We start from the raw sequence: 19,495 nt of genomic DNA, 5'->3' as shown, positions 1-19,495 counted from the left end.
TTTATTCTTGAGTTTGTCATGTTGTGTCATGTGTACTGTTGTTTGTCTCTTTCATTTTAAGCCATTGCGTTGTCAGTTTACTTCGGATTTATGAGTTTGACTGTCCCTTTGGTATCTTTCGTCCCTCTTTGAGAGCAAATCTCATTCATTAAAATATGTTTATAAGTCCAGATCTAATTGCCCTGAAATTTTCAGACACATCAAGCAACCTTTTATTGGGTTCCTGCCCCTGAATTGATAATTTTAAGAAAGAAAAAAATGTTTGGTTATTAACTTCAATATTATCTTATATAAAGATAAACTGTAAACAGCAATTATATATAGCAAAGTAAGATCTTCAAATAAGTCAACTTGATCAAAACGGTCAATTGACCCCTTAAGGAGTTGTTGCTCTTTATAGTAAATTGTAAACAATTTCGTAAATTCTGCAAATGTTTGTAAATTATGCAATTTTTTGTAAACTTTACAAAATATTTCCTTTGAAACTACTGAGCCATGTTCATTATAGATAGAGAACCTTGTTAGCAACACTAATGTTCAGTAAAATAAGATTGACAAACAGATCATTATCACCAAAACATCATTTTGTCATGATTTCTGTTCTCATCTATTACTTATGTTCTTTGTTTAGTATGCACATAGACTAAGGTGAGCGACACAGGCTCTATAGAGGAGCCTCTAGTTATTAAATGAGTCAGATACGAAGTCATTACAGAAAACCAATATATGTACCACTTAAAAACTTTTCCTTGTGTAACAATGTACAGCAGTATATTACACAGCTGTATAATAAAAAAAAGTTACAAAAACGGCATAATTAAGCTATACTATTCTTATGAAGCAGTGGCATACATAACAGGATTAAAAAAAACACCATAACCGACCAAAGATTTAATGTCGAAAGTCTTAAAGATAAAGGTGTAACTACAAGTATCAATTTATCATTGCATATGATAATTGAAAAACAGACCAAAACACAAAAACTTATCATTGATCAATTAACCGGTAAATTGAAGACGAGGTCAAATTATATAATTCCAGACAGACATAGCTTGTTGCTCGGTGTGAGCCAAGGCTCCGTGTTGAAGGCCGTACTTTAACCTTATAATGGTTTACTTTTTAAATTGTTACTTGGATGGATAGTTGTCTCATTGGTACTCACACCACATCTTCCTATTTCTATGTACACCGTATACATACATCAAATATAGATGACCTATTGCATAAAGCTTATATCATTTAAAAATCAGATCAAAGAACATTTTTTTCGTTCTATAATAAACTTGGCCCTTTCGTTACAGAAGAAAATATTTTGTAAAAATTTACAAAAATTTACCAAATTAATGAAAATTGTTCAAAATTAACTATAAAGGGCAATAACCCCTTAAAGGGTCAATTGACCATTTTTGTAATGTTGACTTATTTGAAGATCCTACTTTGCTGAACATTATTTTTGATTGCAGTTTATCTCTCTCAATAATAATATTCAAAATAATAACCAAAAACGCCAAAATTTCCGTAAAATTACCAATTCAGGGGCAGCAACCCAACAACCGGTTGTCCGTTTCATCTCACAGTTTCAGAGGAGATATATGTAGACATGATAAACAATTTCATCCCATGTCAGATTTGCTCTAAATGCTTTGTCTTCAGAGTTAAAAACCTTAACATTAATCAATGAACCATGACAATGAGGCCACGGTCATATGATACTGCCAGACAGACATGAATTCCTTAAAATCATTTCATCCACCAAATATAATTGACCTGCTTAAAGTATTTGAAAAACAGACCAAAAGATCAAAAATCAATTTAACATTGACAAATGAACCATCTAAATAAGGTCAAGGTAAGATGAAATTTGACAGACTGACATGTTACAATTGTTATGTATACCACATATGGTTGACATAATGCTTGTAGTTTCTAAGAAACAGACCTAATCACGTAACTTAAGCATTGATCACTGATTCATGAAATGAGGCCGAGGTCAGGTAAACCATTTCTGGCGGACATGAAGACGTTGCATAGAGCCTATCTACCAAATACAGTTATCCTATAACTAACAATAAGTAAGAAATTCACACGAACAAACTGTCTTGAAAGTAAACAACTATATATACTAGTAGGTCATCAAACGGTCTTCAACAATAAGCAAGAACTACACAACTCTGTTTCACAAAATGTTTCGCACGAAGGCTTCACTAGCAGCTCTATCGTTACATTCTTTTTTTGTTACCAAATTTTGATTTTTTCGAAAAATAAATAGGATTTTCTTATCCCAGGAATATATAACCTTAGCCGCATTTGGCATAATTTCTTTGGCATTTTGGGTCCTCATTGCTCTTTATTTGTAATTGTTTGGCTTTATAACTATTTTGATCTGAGCTTCACTTGTGAGTCTCGTGTAGAGGAAACGCGCGTCCGTCTGGCGTACTAAATCATAATCCTGGCACCTTTCATAACTATTTACACCACTAGGTCGATGCCACTGCTGGTGGACGTTTCGCCCCTAAGGGTATCACTAGCCCAGAAGTCAGCACTTTGGTTTTGACATGAATATCAATCATGTGGTCATTTATGGGACACGATTGCTTACCATTGACTCGGCTTCATACCCTAAAGTCAACTGTTTTATTCTAAACATTAAGGAACATCTCAGATTTTTAACATTGTCTTGCTTTAAAAGGTAAAAACAAACAAAAGGAATGAATTTAATCAACTTTCCTTTAATGTTCTTCTCATAATCTTTATTTTTCGACATTTCCCTTGTTTAATATGCGTGTTTTTAACAAACACCGAAAATCAGAATTAAGCAGTATTTATATATTTAGTGTTTTTATAAATTTAGAAACACGTCAGAGGGAATTCTCCAGTTTTTTATAAAATGTGAGAGTTCCCTGAATTCCGATCCGATAAATATATGTTTGCCATATAAGAATTGAAGTGGAGTTTTTCTTAAATTTCACCGTTATGAAACTGATATTTGGTATTGTACTTCCATAAAAAAAAATGAAGAACCATCTAGGTCGTTTATTAACATTAAATATACATGTACGTCCTTGCTACAAATCACAAATTTAGGGTTTGTTTCGTTAATTATGCGCATGCGTATAGTTCTCTTGACTTCAAGGGGTATCAGATTAAATGGTTGCTGTGGATTTCCCAATCCTTTGATTAATTTGAAACTCGTTAGATCCTTTCTATGTCTGTCTGCTATTGAAGGTTATTATTATTGCAATTTGAACAGAGGAATGTGTACGGAAAGGAGTCATGCCCACTGACCAAAAGGAAATCAATTATAAAGAGTTAGAAATGGGGTTCCTCCTAGAATTCACGTATGTAAATAGGCGATGAGATACTAAGTGAAATACCTTCTCTCACTCTAGTGATTGCTGTGGAAAGTAAAATTTAGAATTGATAGTATAAACATAAAACACAATAATTACATTGTTCATACACTTGTATCAAGGATTGGCTATTTTTAAAGTTGAATAACTACATAATTTATATTCACCCTTGAAGTTGACAGAGATCGAAATAACTTATTGTTTAGGACTTATTTGACCTTGATAAAGTCCTAAGTTTCCAAGACAAAACTATTTCACTGATGTATACCTTGCATCTCCTTTGACATCCAGTATTGTAATAAGTAACTAGCAATTTATGTGTTGTTTTTCAATGCGGAATATATGTATCCTCAGACTAAATAAAGATTCAGTGCTAATAAAACTATTTATTAAAACTAATATATAATACGAAAATAGAAATATTACATTGAAAAAACGGGGGACTAACAGCTGCATACACATAAGCGTGAGAAAAATTATAAAAGAAACCCAAACATCAGCTTGAGTAGTATAAAAGAAACTCATACGTCAGCATGGGTAGAGAATAATGTTCAGTATAAAATATCAAAATAAATTAAGAAAAAACATGAATACAAAAAATTCATGGTCATAAAATTACAGCTATAAGTACATGTATATACAACAATTAGTAATGCCTACTACATATATATAGTCTCCAGAGGCACTGGCAACAAAAAGACATAATTGGGGATGGTGGCGGAAATTTAAAATATGAAAACTCAATCAAAACGTCTGAAAATATCTGATGTTAAAAAGGGCACTGCTATTGCCCTGAAAGCAGGCAAAATAGATGACGTATATCTCAAACTAATTTGAAAATGAGGCTAATATGATCGACAGACACAAATGGGGAAACCATAACTTTTGACTAAAACTGAATTAATCCTTTATATAATTTAAACATCAATTATCCAAATAGTTGAAAGTTTATATTCATCCTTTAAGTTGACAGAGATCGAAAAACCTTATTGTTGAAGACTGTATTTGACCTTAATAAAGTCTTAAATTTCCAAGACAGTACTATCTCACTGATGTATACCTTGCATCTCCTTTGACATCCAGTAGTGTGATAAGTAACTAGCTATTAATGTGTTGTTTTTCAATGCAGAATATATGTATCCTCAGTCTAAATAAAGATACAGTGCTAATAAAACTATTTATTAAAACTAATGTATAATACGAAAATAGAAATATTACATTGGAAACACTGGGGACTAACAGCTGCATACACATAATAAACATTAAGAGTTATCCCCCTTTTAACATATAAATGAAAATTTCATGTATCAATGAAAACAATTGTAATCGTATCCCTCAGAGCAATCATGCTCTTTTCTTATAAATTTTCTGTTACCAAATTTTAAATTTTTCGAAAAAACTGAGGATTTTCAAACGCAGGAATAGATAACTTTAGCCGTTTTTGGCACAAATTTTTTGGAATTTTGGGTGTTCAATGCCACTCAACTTTGTACTTGTTTGGCCATATAACTTATTTAATTTGAGCTTCTCTAGTGAGTCTTAATGTAGGTGAAACGCGCAACTGGCGTACTAAATTATAATCCTGGTACCTTTCAGAACTATCATTAGCATTAAACAAGCTTTCTATACAAAGAGATATATCCCTAAAGTAAGGTTTGCGGAATTAACTATATAAAGCCTTTAAGGTTCTGTTTTATGTTTAAATATTTCAATAGTTGCTGATATTTACACTCCATAATTTGACGATAATATACTCAAGTATCACATTTACGCAGACTTTTGACAGTTACAGTGTGGTCTAAAACATTTTCGACTTCAAAATGTCTTATGCTTAGAAAAAGTTTGTATTTTCTCTTCTCTCGTTCTATTTGCCTTAGAATTGAAAAGCACTCTTCTTTCTTGATATTCATCTTATGAAATATTTGAAAATAATCTCCTAGTACTAACCTTGACGATTCAGTATACAGAGTGGCCCAGGTGGATGATGAGCCATCGTTGAACTGAGCTTTTATACGTGTGACTTTCTCCCCAGTCACATAATTTTTCTTGCACTCATTGCAAAAATACTTCCCGCCTTTCTTATTTTTTTTAAAAAGTGGCCCATGCCCTTTAACTATACATTGCATGTATATCATTTCTTCTTCTTTTGCAAATTTTGTCAATACAGCAGATTCGATGATTATTTTCTTACGACTTTCCCTTACACATTTAATTTCAGCTAGCGATGTCCGTTTATAGGAAAGTTCATCTGGATCTTCACCGTCTAGAAGCTTCAAAAGACTATTATGCAATGCATTGTCATCGCATTTTTCTACAACTGATAAATCATGTCTTTGCAAAAACATTTCATTCTGAAAAACGTCTACAAATATATGTTTGAACTGAATTACATTCTCGATTTCATATTCGAATTCATCTTTAGAATTGCTCCAGAAGTTTACTTTCATCCTACCAGTTTCATCTTTTACATATATTTCTCTAAGATATTTCTCTACCTGTCTATTACTGTCGCCGATCGCTGTTATAATTACAGGTTGAGAAGATGCAAACATTTTTTCCATTTTTCGGTTTTGTAGCTGCTCTATATTATATCGTTTTTCAGCAACTGACTCTATCTGCCTATCGTTACATTTTTTAATGCTTGTACTTTGGCGTAGTCGTATCTCGAATTTTGTTCTTGTATATGTTTGATCGGCAGACTTCACACCATAGTTCGAAAGAATTACCTCAGCATCATTCTCACAAAATTCCTTCACTTTCATTGCTGCTTTGCCGAAAGCTACACCTTTAAGGCATGTAAATCCATCATAAAACAACACGAAAATCTTATTATTATCTTCCTCGACAATTCCGGTAACTTTCGAAACAGCTTTTATCATCACCCTTAAGGGACAAAGACGGTTTCGTTCTGACTGTGAAAAATCTAGTGTCGATTGTTGAGCGATCTTACGCAGCCCAGCTACCTATTGAAAATATAAAGACATTCTTCATTAGAATATACCTATGCATTCGTAAAAGCTCTTTTTGTAAAAACACAGCTATTTAACCTGACTAAAGACTTAATTGTTATGATCAAATTGTAATCTTTATTTTTGCAATTTAAAGTATCTTTCTTTTTATTACAGTTTTAATGAAAATATGCAAAACTTCAACACCCTGTTAAAATATCACAATAAAAATTTTGTAAAATTATAGAGCAGAGGACGGTTCTGCTTTCTCAAGTTCTACGAAAAAATGTTGAGACACGGAAAAATTGAATCAGTTCATTAATTCGTGATTTTGACGATTAAACTTAGGTTGTGTTGAAAAAGGAAAATAAAAAAAGTACTGAACTCCGAGGAAAAATCAAAACGGAAATTCTCTTATCAAATTGCAAAATCAAAAGCTCAAACACATCAACACTTATTTTCCTGACATGCTACTGGCATTTATTAATTAGAAAATGGTGGATTGAACCTGATTTTGTACCTAGATAAACAGTCGCATCAACTTCCGTTATATTGACAACGATGCGTGAACAAAACAAACAGACATTTATACCACAGTCCCACTCAGCCACGATCTGTGAAAAAAATGAAAATTATGACTATCGCAGTACGGTTATTACGGTTATAACGGTCATGATGAGGTCTTCGTGATCGTGTCGAGCGTGGCCAGCTTTGGACATGTTTAAAACAATCGTGGTGTGGTCGTGGCGGATCGCAGTAGAAGCGTAGTGAGGGATCAGTAAGGTCGTGTTAAAATCGCAAAGGTCGCTGTACCAGCATAGCGAAAGCGCGATTCTATTCGTAGAGACTTCGCTACGAACTCACAGCGACGTTACTTCGACCACATTACGAGCATTACGTTCTTTCTGCGACCCAACCACGCTTCCTATACGACTATACCACATTTAAACTACGATGTTCAAGACCATAGTACGATTTAGCACGCCAATGCCGTCTTCATCACGCTCATCTTACGACCTGACTATGTTCGTACTACGACCATCATGCTCATTGTCATTGCCATATAAAAATATATAAAAGCTCTCCAGGTTTTGTTTGTCTGTATGTCATTTGGACCTCTTTTCCTTTATTTCCAAAGAATCAACCATGCTTGATAAATCTTCATGTATCGTTCATGTATCGTTCACCCAAGCATCATCATTTGATCTTGACGATCCTGCAATAGGTTTTGATTCAGGTTGAATTGGTCGATCTCACATAACTCTACTGGGTCATAATTCTTTACTATCAGATTTCTACCTCTACCCATACCACAACGCTCAATAGTTTTGGTATATTTGTGTTGCATGACTGTGTTGTTTCCGAGAAACTCTACGTATCAGTGAAAAGTAAAACGAATTGAAAAGTATTTATAAGGAACACAATGTTAACGTGATTGCTGAGAGCGTATAGGAAGATCGCGATATAAAAGTGGTATTGTCGTAGTATTGTCGTGGTGAGAACGTGTTTTTATCACAGTAGAAGCGTGATAAGATCGTGTTGCAATCGGATAAATCGTGGAATGGTCGTAGTGAGGGCGTGATAAGCGTAGAAAGATCGTGATAATCCTAGAGATGTCGCAGAATAATCGTGGTGAGAACGAGGTATAATCGTAGCGAGATCGTTGTATAAGCGTAATGAGGACATAGTAGCAACGTGACAGAAACGAAAATTTACGTTTTTATGACGCTCATACCGCGACTTCACCACGATCGAAAATAATTTGAGTCTAGCATGCGATGAGCGTGTAACGATCGATGTCTAGTGGGACGGGCTTATAGGTAAAAACGTAAAAAGTACAGCAATAAACCAAGTGTTATAATCTCTTTCACTAAACAAAAGGCAACACATATGTTACAAAGAGTGTACAAAATGGCATTTAGACCAAGCATATCTCAGTCATTCTTTGTTATTTATGTAAATAGGAAAATTGGAAAATGAGAAGGAAAAAAGGTAGGACAGATTTACGAGAACTAAATTTAACCTGGCTTTGTTAATATTTATGTCAAAAGCTTGTTAACAACTGATTTACACGAGCCTATTTATACCTTGATATAGAATATAGACTGTATATTGACCTATACAAATATATATATAATTGGCCTTCCAAATAATTCTTGATCTCTAACATCAATGAAGAGACATTTATTGTTGAAATCCGGATATAGTGTAAACAAATTAGCACCTCATCTAGTGGTTTACCATCTTTGCCGCAAGTTTATTGTTTTCTACTTGGTATTTTATTCAAATAGAGATCCTTTTTGTTACACCTTGTGATCAATTTATTTGGCACTCGTTAATGGCAGTCAGCAGGGTTTAACATGAATTGTTCGAACTGCTAGTCAAATGCGGTTTTTTTAAAATATATTTTTTCACTCTTTCGATCTTTTGGAAAATGTTTTTTGTGCAGTATTTTAACCCTTTAGTTCTACAACGAAATGTGTTACATGCACACGTAAAAAATTGCATTTTTTTTTAATCCAACACAATCATAGGTTTGAACGTTGAACGTATATACTAAAAAGAATACTTCGTGTATTGTATCAGAGATCATTGTTTAATCTCTACGAGAAGGTAACATCTCCTGAAACGAAAGCTTTTTTTAAAGCTAGAGTTAGAAAAAAAAGTACAGGTTCCAGGCCCGGTCGGGATGGAAGTTACGAACAGATCTACTCTACCATCGTTGGGTTGATTTTCTAGGCACTATATATATATATATAGAGCACCGGTGTATAGAGAGAGTAATATTATTTCGTTTAAATGCCTCTCATGTAAATCTCTTTAAAATTTTTCATAATCAAATGATAAAAGATAAAATGTTGATTTGCTGAAAACAAGGTACATGTATATAATAAAATATCATAAAAATAGATTATAATAGTTACAATGCATTTTTCAGCTGGCATCATATTAGTTGGAACAGGTTCATTCATATCACTGTATGCTTTTTTCTTACTTTCTGGTTCGAATACTGAAATACAAAGATCACAGCATAAAGATTTGCTAGCTCTAAAATAAACAGTTTAATGTAGTTGTATTGTTAACGAGGCTCGAAACATTTGTTTTTCATTACACATTTTATTTATTACACTATAAGTTGTTACTTTAAAAAAGGGTACAAAAAAATCGAACAAACCATTCAATTTGTTTTGCCACCAGATGACTTTTAAAAATGTTTATATCATTGGAAAAACTCAAAATTTTCTTTCTTAAAATTTGCGGCAAAAATGATTTTTTGCATTGATATTGCATTGTCTTTTTAAACTCATTGATGACCTATATTTGTTATTACTTTTTTCTAAATTAGCTGTATATCAACTAAATAATTGTAAAGTTAAAGCAATTGTTGTTTTTTTTTATTTCGATATTACCTATTTTTCTCCTATAAGAAAAAAAGTAAAAGCATTAACACATTAATTGAAGGTGAAATTTAAATAAACGGTTAAAAATCATCTGTATATACGTTTGAAAAGTCTCCTCGGTATAAGAAAAAAAGGAAAATTTAAAAAAAGATAGCCATAACTTGGACTAAACGTTCATAACAAAAATATGAAAACTGCTTCGACACAATATATAAGTAACTGTAAATAAACGTCATCAGGTACGCAATTCAAAATAACTATAAAATTAAGATACCGAATCTACATGAATTAAGGAAATTTAGGCTGCCGAATGCAGTCACATTAGTGTTTATAACCATATCCACAATTCGGCTTCACAAGCACTTTCAACTTAGCATGTCACATTTTGGTATCCAACCTTGTTTGGAAGGCTCATTTATGATGATTTAAGCAAAAAGTAAAATAACAAAACCAAAATAGCGAACTCCAAATACAATTCAAAACGGAAAGTCGCTTTGACTATGCATGCATGAGTGATATCAGGTTACATATCTTAACAGCTGCAATATGTTGTATGAAAAAGCCAGAAGACAAGAACATGTGCTGTCTTTTCAATTTCCTTTAATCATTGGGACAGTAATTCAGTCTATTAAAAAAACGATGTGTTATATTCAGCCTCTATGACAAATGTCCGTTTATTTCTATCAATACTTGCAGGTAAGCTTTTTCTAAAACAACACTATCAAACTAAATGCTATCAATTTCTAAATCATTTTGTAAATGGTTAAATATATATCAGAGCAACTTAAAGGTTCATTTATTAACTTTGAAACGTAAAAACAAAATCAAATAGTATGTGCTTTTATTCTGTCATCGAAAAGTTATGACTGGACAGTGGTGTTTGATTAAATAGCATAGTATACGTTCTATTAAAATTATTTGAAAGTTTAAAGCTGTATCGATCTGTTCGAATTAATTTAAATGTGTAAAAGGTCAAATAGGTACGAAGCTAAAGAAAAGGGTGAATTATCAAAAATATCGAGCTTCAAAGAAAAATTCTAGTCAGAAAGTATATAAACTAACCAAAAAAAAGTCCTTTATCAAACGGCAATATCAAGAGCTCAAACACACCAAACGAATGGAAAACAACTGCCATATTCCTCACTTAGCACAGAAATTTCCTTGTGTATGAAACGTTGGTTTATAGCTAGCTAAACGTCTGTCCTGTATGACAGTCGCATAATGATATTATGAAACAGAAAAACCAGAACGGAGGACCAACTTCTGCTTTTCTTGAGCAGACGAAATAACATTTATTTTTTATCAATGTTTCGATAGAGAACGACATTATTTATCTCTTTCTTCTGCATTTTCCTATATAAAACATTGATATATTGTTGTTTGGAAGGGTTTATAATCTAAACGTACCTATAAAACAAGTGGAATCAAGAAGTTTACAATATGAAGTACTGAACAAGAAGACACAAATTAAAGTAATAAAAACACCAAAATCAAAATCGCAGGACTCGCGTGAACTCGACAGGCAGCCAATCTAAGTGCGCCTAAAGGGTATACGGTTTCTACTATGCATGAATAACCATCCTTGCTATTCTATCCACGGTTATTATGTTGCCATCAGAAACCGCTAAAGATACATTTCAGACAACCATTATGGCATTAATATACAAAACCGCAAAGCTATGCCACTAGTGAGTTGAGGCACCGATGGATTGTATCGGTCAACCAATACGTGATTACGACCGTAAAACTTATGTAGGTTCGATTTTTGTCCGTTCACGAGGTATTTTTATTTAAAGAAGAAATATTTATTCAAACCTACAAGAACGTGTGTATTGATTGAGATCTGATAACAAAATACATATGGAAAGATGTTATGTTCCTACGGTCAAATGATACGTTAACATCATGACATTAATAAAATCGTGTGGCAATCTTAAATAATATAGATAAAGGAATTATCCAAGTTCGCAGGTATCGTACATCGCAATTACACTATGATTGATGAAATTCAAGCACTTGTTAAAATATTGATTACTTATTGATATCATCAAAATATAAAATTATATATAAAAAATGAAATTTAAAGGCTTTTTTCGTTTTTAACTTTGGGAAGGTTTTGTTAGCATTCTGCATCACATAGGTACATGTTCTTCAATATTTTTATACCCTCTCTGATTTAGTTTACTGTAATCAGTATGGTTCTTCAAAAACTTACATTGATCATGACCTTATGCAACTTGAATCTACGATTGCCATTGTTGATAAATTAATAGTGTACCGTTCGGTCACCTGCAGTGTCATTTACATAGTTCTGTTATTTTTCTGCAATATTTTGTATAACAGACTTCTTATTAGTTTGTCATTTTTTCATTTGTGCATTGTTTTTCTTATCTTTGACTTATGCTTTTCTTTTACTTTTTTCAAAATGCATGGAAATAAAAAAAGCGTTATATTTACCAAAATATTTCCTTTTGAAGTCATCAACAACATCTTTCCGTCCGTTTTCCATAATTGCTTCGAACAAGATGTCTCTTATGCCTTTACATTCTCCTATTTTTCTTTGCCATTTTAGTAGTCCTTCATGCATTTGATCGACATGACCTTCTATAGTTGACTGTATTTGTTCAATCTCGTGCGACTTTAAACCTAACGTTATGAGAACATGCTTCCATTCTTTTCCATATTGACTTGCTATATATAGAAGCTCTTGCTCGGTAAAACCGAGTTCACCTTAAATGAAGAGCAATCAATAAAGACTTTTGAAACAAGCCTTACAACAACGTACAATACGTAATTATTTAAACTAACTGTCCCTGCAATTCTTATTAGTTGTTGGCATTTCGTACAAAATTTAACTTTACTTTTATACTTCAACATATTTCAATTGCTTAATTGACAACCCATTTTACAATTAAAAACTAATTCCTCAGAGAACAATTGAAGGTCTTTCCATCTCGATAATAAGAATGAAATTTAAAAAAAGAAACGAATGTTAGAAACGGTCACTCCTTGGTAATGTAATTTGGTACCTCAAACTGATATAAAAAAATAAGATGAATAGGTCTACGCAGTAGACTTAATTGTTTTATAATGAACAAGAAGAATTAAAAGCAAAGGTCAAAATCTAGAACGTCAAGTTGACCTTTGACCTGGACCTCAATTTTAAGGTCATATGGCAGTGATCTCAAATCAAAAGATCCCAGGTCAATCACTTGTATGGTTGTGGAGAAATACCGATTTCAAATACAAAAGGGGAGAAAACTCCTGTAATGGTTGATCAAAACACTTCGAATTAAATGGGTTGAAGTTAACCCATATTGTAAACAGTAATTTGGCAACACATCATATCATTAACTGTTACAGTTTCTTTTGAATATAGATAACAAGCAAAATCCAAAATTTAGAATATGAAATTGACCTTCAACCATGACCTCAAATTCAAAGTCAGAGGTCTGTGAACTCAAATCGGGAGGCCCGAGGTTAATCACTTGTATGGTTGTGGAGAAATAATGATTTCAAATACATAAGGGGAGAAAACTGCTATAAGGGTTAACCAAAACACTTCGACTTAAATAGGTTGAAGTTGCGTCTTATTGTAAACAGTAATTTGGCAACCACATCATATCATTAACTGTAACAGTTTCTTTTGAATAACGATAACAAGCAAAATTCAAAATTTAAAACATGACCTTGACCTTTGACCTTGACCTGAATTTCCTTCAAATGGACCAAGGACTTCATATCAAAAGACTTCAGGCCTCTCCGACTTATAACAATGAATTTATCCAACATATAGCCTATCTTAAATTTTCAAAGGGAAATAGCTCCCATAAGATGTCTTCCGATCACTCCAGTCAAAATAAACCAAATTATTCTTAAGAGTAGACAATTTGGTGAAATCAGTTTGTTAAAATAATTTACGGTTTTAGAGATATAGCGATAACAAGAAAAAGAGGATGCGGTGAAATAACTCCTTTAAGAATAAGTGTTTGGTCACACAGGATGAGTTTTGAAACCCTCATTACTGTACAACATCATTGGCCAAACATCCATCTGATATGTTGTAAAACAAAAAAGCATATCAGACGGCAGAAGAAGAAAAAATCAGAAGAAAAACAAAATGTCTTTCCACGAAAAGTGGAAAACCTAAAAAAAATTGAAAAAAATCAGAAGAAAAACGAAAAGTGGAAAGACCTAAAATAAATTTAAAAAAATCAGAAGAAAAACAAAATATAAATTCAGTGCACAAGCTATATATGATCCTTAATCTAATACCTTGAGGCTCCCGCTTTCTGGACGTTGGTGCTATGTTTGAAAGCATGTCTGGGAATGAACCTGGAATGATAAACTGCACAATAAAGAAATATAAAGGCTTTTTATTTCACCATACATATTTGATTTAGAGCGGTAGTCATGCTAACTTCAGATATTTCTATCCGAATATTTTTATAAAAACAGAAAAATAATCTAACTTAGTGAACACGTTTTTGAATGCAGGAAACTTTCAAATTTAAAATAAAATAAACATCAATCCATATAGCTTACTTAAACTGTTGCAAGCACTATTTTTTGTAACCAAGTTATCATTTATACGTATAAAAACAACTTACCTAATGCTCCGACAACAGACTTTTTTAATATTTCTGGTAGAACCTTGAAATATGAAAAAATGCAATTTCGTAATTCTTTTCGTTTTCTTCATTGCAGAAAATTTCTTGTGAATTGCTTCATGATGTATTAAAGAATTTATAAGATTTAGTGAATTTGTAAACAATCATCAACGCATATATAACGTTCGTCGCAAAAGAGGGGCGAAAGATACTATAGGAACATTCAAACTCATAGATCGAAAATAAATTGACAACGCCATGTCCAAAGAGAAAAGACACACAGACCGATTATAGTACACAAGACATAACACAGAAAACTTAAGACTGAACAACACGAACCCCATCAAAATCTGGGGGTGAACTTAGGTTCTCAGGAAGGGTAAGCAGATCCTGCTCTACCAGTGACACCCATATCAAATTGATTATCTTTTCCGGATCCACTACGTCCTATAAATTCTCTAGATCAACCGATGGCTGATAAAACTGTTGTCTTTGTTACGTTTGACAATAAATAAAGGTAATTGCATAAAGATATATCATATTTGTCTATTTTGTTCCTCAAGTAATGGAAATGATTGCTTCCTAACAGTTCACATATATATTTTAGACATCTGATTAGTTAAATATAACTTAAATTCTATTAATCTGTAGCCTGATGATTGTGCAATAGTCTAGAGAGTAAATTCAACTATAGCTGTTAAGGCATTTTGTACAACCAAACGTAAGGTTAGTGTTGACATTTCGCAACCAAACTTAATCATTTAATCATGTGAAGTGAAGACGTAATTGTGCTATAGTTTCAGGTGTATTGCCAATTTTGTTCTTTTTATAAACTGTCTTGCTGATAGTATAGTCGAATTTTTTTCGAAAGTCAGAACGGTTAATTCATAGTAGATTTCTACAGTTTTATGTTATATGTGTATTATCTTTCATATTGATATAAAGAGAAAAAGTGCAAATGACAAAAATTTTCAGCAAAGTAAGATCTAAAATATGTCAAATGTCTGAAATTGAAATTACAGATCAGCTATAGCAGGCTCTCATGAGCCTCTTGTTTCATTATTCCAATTGTTCTTATCTATGCAATATGTCAAATGTCTGAAATTGAAATTACAGATCAGCTATAGCGGGCTCTAATGAGCCTCTTGTTTCATTTTTCCAATTGTTCTTATCTATGCAATATATTGACTAATAACAACCTTCAACCGATTAGTAATAACCATCTTATTATATATAATTAAGATTAGGTTCATATATTTAAATATTCTATAAAGATGAGACGACTTAAAGTCATTGGCAATTCGAAATTTTGTTCTACACATCAGAATAAATGTATAAGGTGACATGAATATTCCTTACGAATTTTTCCTTGAAATACCGTAATAATTTTGAACAGAAATGTGTTTTTGAAGTTATATTTACCTTTTTTAAATCCTCATCTCTTTGCAATGACATTAACAGAGAACTATGGTATTGTTGGCACATAGTTTCATCTAAAGTTCTAACTCTGGCTTCCTTCAATGATTGTCTCACTTTATCTTCTTTCCCACATTTCCGTCCTAATGTCAGTAAACAGTTCTCGATTTGTTCCCGAACCTTGTCGTATTTTTCATTAGGAATTACTCCCCGACTTGCATGTGCAAAAGTAACGTTTCTCAGCTTGACTAACTCGTCAACAGCTTGCCTTTCATTAGAACCGAATGGTATAACAGTAGTAAAATTAACCAGAAGGCATCGTGTAAGAGTAAAGTCCAAGTCTTCTTTTTTGATATTTTTATTAACAGGTAGGCAACAATGTTTAGACTTGCTGTATGATTTATGTACTGGTTTCTTTGCACTTGTAATATCAAACAATAAGTCTAACTGTGATGGATACAAAGTTCGGCTTGGGGGACCATTTGTTGGTCCACGAGCGTGTTGGGGACAAATGCAGCAAGGCGCATTATTATAACAAAGATGATATATTTCATGGTGATGTTTTCCTAAAAATTCGAGAAAGGAAATTCCTTCGTTAGTTAGATGTACATCTAGTAATCCTATAAATGCCTCTTTCGCGTCATCTACAATCAAGGTAGAATTTCTTTAGAAATTTTCTTTTTCCGTTGACATTTGTGTTATTGATCAAATCGTTAAACTGAAAGAAAAGAAAATTATTGCAATTTTATTTTTCTATTATTAAATACCCATCAACAAAATCTGTACAAACAAATAACAGCCTATTATTCAATCAAATTTCAAAATTGCTCATTCCTGTTAAATTTATTGGGGGAAAAAAATATTTTAAAAGGGACATTTGAACTCATTAGTCTGAAACAAACTGAAAATGCCGCATAATAAACAATTATATGATTGGGCTGCTCTTTGGTCGTTTTGTCATATGTCATATTTTTATACTCAATTTGATTGTAGTAGAAAAGAACGAAATAAGATTTCGAGTTTTGAATAAATTATCTTTGACGCCATTTCAGCGAAAATATTATAACTACTTCTGGGCATCTTAGCACCAGTCTATGGAAGAAGCGTATCGATAAAAACTTTTCTTATATCACATAGCGATATTGTCTAATATCAATTGTAAAAATGCAGAAATTCCATGCGGAAAATGTTGTTTTCGGTAAAGAAAAGTTCAGAAAAGACCAACTTTAAAACTTATTGTTCAAATATAAACAACAGTTGAGTCTAAATATACATTCAGAAGTTAGTTAGCAGTTAAAGTTTATGTCCGTGTAAAATTTGAAGTTCTGTGTTTTTTCTTATATACATAAATAAACAATGCGATACTTTTAGAATATCAATGCGATACTTTTAAAATATCATAGCGGTGTTTTTGTTATATCAATATGAGTAATGATTAGTATTATTATTAGACTGTTGTACCCATATTTTGACAATTTTACCTATTATGTCTGTTTTGATCACGCATCGTTGTAAATATGACAGAATTTGATGAGACTGTCATACACGTGAGAGGTTGAGCGCTATAAAACCATGTTCAATCCACCATTTTCAAAACTTGAAAATGCCAGTACTGAATCAGAAATATGACAGTTGTTATCTATTCGTTTGGTGTGTTTTATCATTTGATTTTTACCATTTAAAATAAGGGACTTTCTGTTTTGAATTTTCCTTGGAGTTCAGTATTTTTGTGATTTTTCTTCTTAGTAGTATTGTATGTAAATTAGCGGTTTTAAGACCATAGCTTAAATTCAAATTGTTTTTGGTAACATCTTACAAATTATCAATTAATTTTGGATGCAAAACTAATCAAATAAGGGTTTAATAAACAATGCCGTAATCAAATAGCTAAGTATCAAAATGATTGTTCACAAATATAACATTTAGCAAATGTCATAATGAACGCACCGAAATAATATATATCCGATATGCTCGCAACGCACGAATGGAAGACTTTCATTGGATAACAATGAAACTAACTTGTGACAAAGATGAATCATGTCCTCATTCAGATTGATTCGACAAAATCTGACCTGTACTTTTGAATCTCCTTTTTTTTTTTTACAAATTAGACCGTTGGTTTTTCTGTTTGAATGGTTCAACACTAGCAATGTTCTTGTTCCTATATAGCGTGGTGTTCGCTGTGAGCCAAGGCTCCGTGTTTAAGGACCTACTTTTATCTATAATGGTTTACTTCAAACAAATTATTACTTTGATGGAAAGTTGTCTCATTCGAACTCATGCACCATCTTCGTATATCTATACATCTTTAAGATTTTTCCTTATAAATAACGGCTTTCCAGTCCTCCAACTGAACGATCTAAATTTATGAATATACAAAAGATATATACACATTTCTAACGTCAAAAGACATTTACATCTTATTTATTTGTGGTATAAACATGTTTTAGTACTCATTGAAGAAATGAATTTATAACAAGCGATACGGATTGTTATTTTGCACTAAGAAAAGTGAAAAATTCGCGTATTTATACGATCGGTTACTAGCCAAAAACGAAAGTCAAATCTCTGTGGCAACAATACATCAGAATACCCTCACGGTCATCTCGATGTAAAAAAGCGTCCACGCGGCGAGCTGATTATGATCATAGAGATATCAATTTACCAACGGGAAAAGTCTTTGCTATCCAAAAAGAAATGGTTTCCTTCTCAATATCCTTTTCTATGTTAATAATAAATACATTTTCTGTTTGACAAGATTTTTTATTTTCGTTGTATCTGAAGTTGTCCAATTTATAGTCTGAGGCTACTCAGTTGGTATCTTCAAAGTTCGGGAAATCAGCATTTGTACATTTTAATTTGTTTGGATTATTGATTTTAACATTTGACTATTTATTGTAATTTGGAGCTTTATTGGATTGGATTGTTTGAATAAATGTTTCTTTAAAGTAATGATATTTTTTGTCTATTTCGATATTAACAAGGTGGATATGCTATAGCAGTGTGACCAGTATATTATAATCAAATAGGTCGGTAGACGTATTTGCAACCGCATTTAAATTCCGCCATTGCATCATCACTTCAAATAGAATTATAAAAAAAGATGCGGTATGATTGCCAATGAGACAATGAGACCAAAATAACCCAGAAATTAACAACTATAGGTCACCGTACGGCCTTCAACAATGAGCAAAGCCCATACCGCAGTCAGCTATAAAAGGCCCTGATAAGACAATGTAAAACAATTCAAACGAGAAAACTAACGGCCTTATTTATATAAAAAAAAATGAACGAAAAACAAATATGTAACACATAAACAAACGAATTACAGGCTCCTGACTTCGGACATACATAAATAATGTGCCGGAGTTAAACAAGTTAGTTAGTCGATTAAACCATGTGCTTGAAAACAATAGACTGAACAGATTATTAACACTTTCAACTATCAATAGGATCAAGACACATTTTTGAAATAATAAGTTCATGTAAGCGTTAATTTTGTTACAGTTACGACATTTTAGTGATATTGATCCTAAAACATTAAACCGGTCATTATTTAAGTTTGTGAATTATGTTTGCAGTTTCGTGACATGCATTGTGGCGTGTCATCGTATTCATTTTGTATTAGAAAACTATACCACCTGAGATCACCCCCAGTTTTTGGTGGGGTTCGTGTTGTTTATTCTTTAGTTTTCTATGTTGTGTCATGTGTACTATTGTTTTTCTGTTTGTCTTTTTCATTTTTAGCCATGGCGTTGTCAGTTTGTTTT

The 19,495-nt window shown here is 32.4% G+C and overlaps 1 protein-coding gene and 1 long non-coding RNA gene across 2 annotated transcripts; both read right to left on the bottom strand.

Moving 5' to 3' along the window:
• Positions 1-3,792: 3,792 nt before the first annotated feature.
• Positions 3,793-14,030, bottom strand: LOC134696813 (uncharacterized). Its single transcript, XM_063558769.1, has 4 exons — positions 13,975-14,030; positions 12,157-12,429; positions 9,223-9,308; positions 3,793-6,313 (listed from the first exon to the last, which is right to left on the bottom strand). The coding sequence occupies exons 1-4, from the start codon at positions 14,018-14,020 to the stop codon at positions 5,105-5,107; spliced, it is 1,614 nt and encodes a 537-aa protein (XP_063414839.1). The 5' UTR covers positions 14,021-14,030; the 3' UTR covers positions 3,793-5,104.
• A 280-nt stretch (positions 14,031-14,310) lies between these two features.
• On the bottom strand, positions 14,311-17,295 carry LOC134696814 (uncharacterized). The gene is made up of 3 exons (XR_010103021.1): positions 17,207-17,295; positions 15,732-16,443; positions 14,311-14,352 (listed from the first exon to the last, which is right to left on the bottom strand). It is a non-coding gene; the product is annotated as an uncharacterized LOC134696814 (long non-coding RNA).
• Positions 17,296-19,495: the final 2,200 nt, after the last annotated feature.

This window comes from Mytilus trossulus, chromosome 14 (assembly GCF_036588685.1).
Source record: "Mytilus trossulus isolate FHL-02 chromosome 14, PNRI_Mtr1.1.1.hap1, whole genome shotgun sequence".
In the NCBI taxonomy this organism is placed as follows: Eukaryota; Metazoa; Mollusca; class Bivalvia; order Mytilida; family Mytilidae; genus Mytilus; species Mytilus trossulus.
This window is presented reverse-complemented; position numbering and strand designations above follow the sequence as displayed.

Bases quoted from the DNA above. Each gene is read 5' to 3' on its own strand.
- LOC134696813 (XM_063558769.1), bottom strand. From the start codon at position 14,020: ATGCTTTCAAACATAGCACCAACGTCCAGAAAGCGGGAGCCTCAAG. The intron at 12,430-13,974 runs GTATTAGATTAA...TCTTCATTTAAG, and splicing joins CAGAAAGCGGGAGCCTCAAG to GTGAACTCGGTTTTACCGAG. The intron at 6,314-9,222 runs GTAACTATTATA...TATTTTCAATAG, and splicing joins TGCCAGCTGAAAAATGCATT to GTAGCTGGGCTGCGTAAGAT.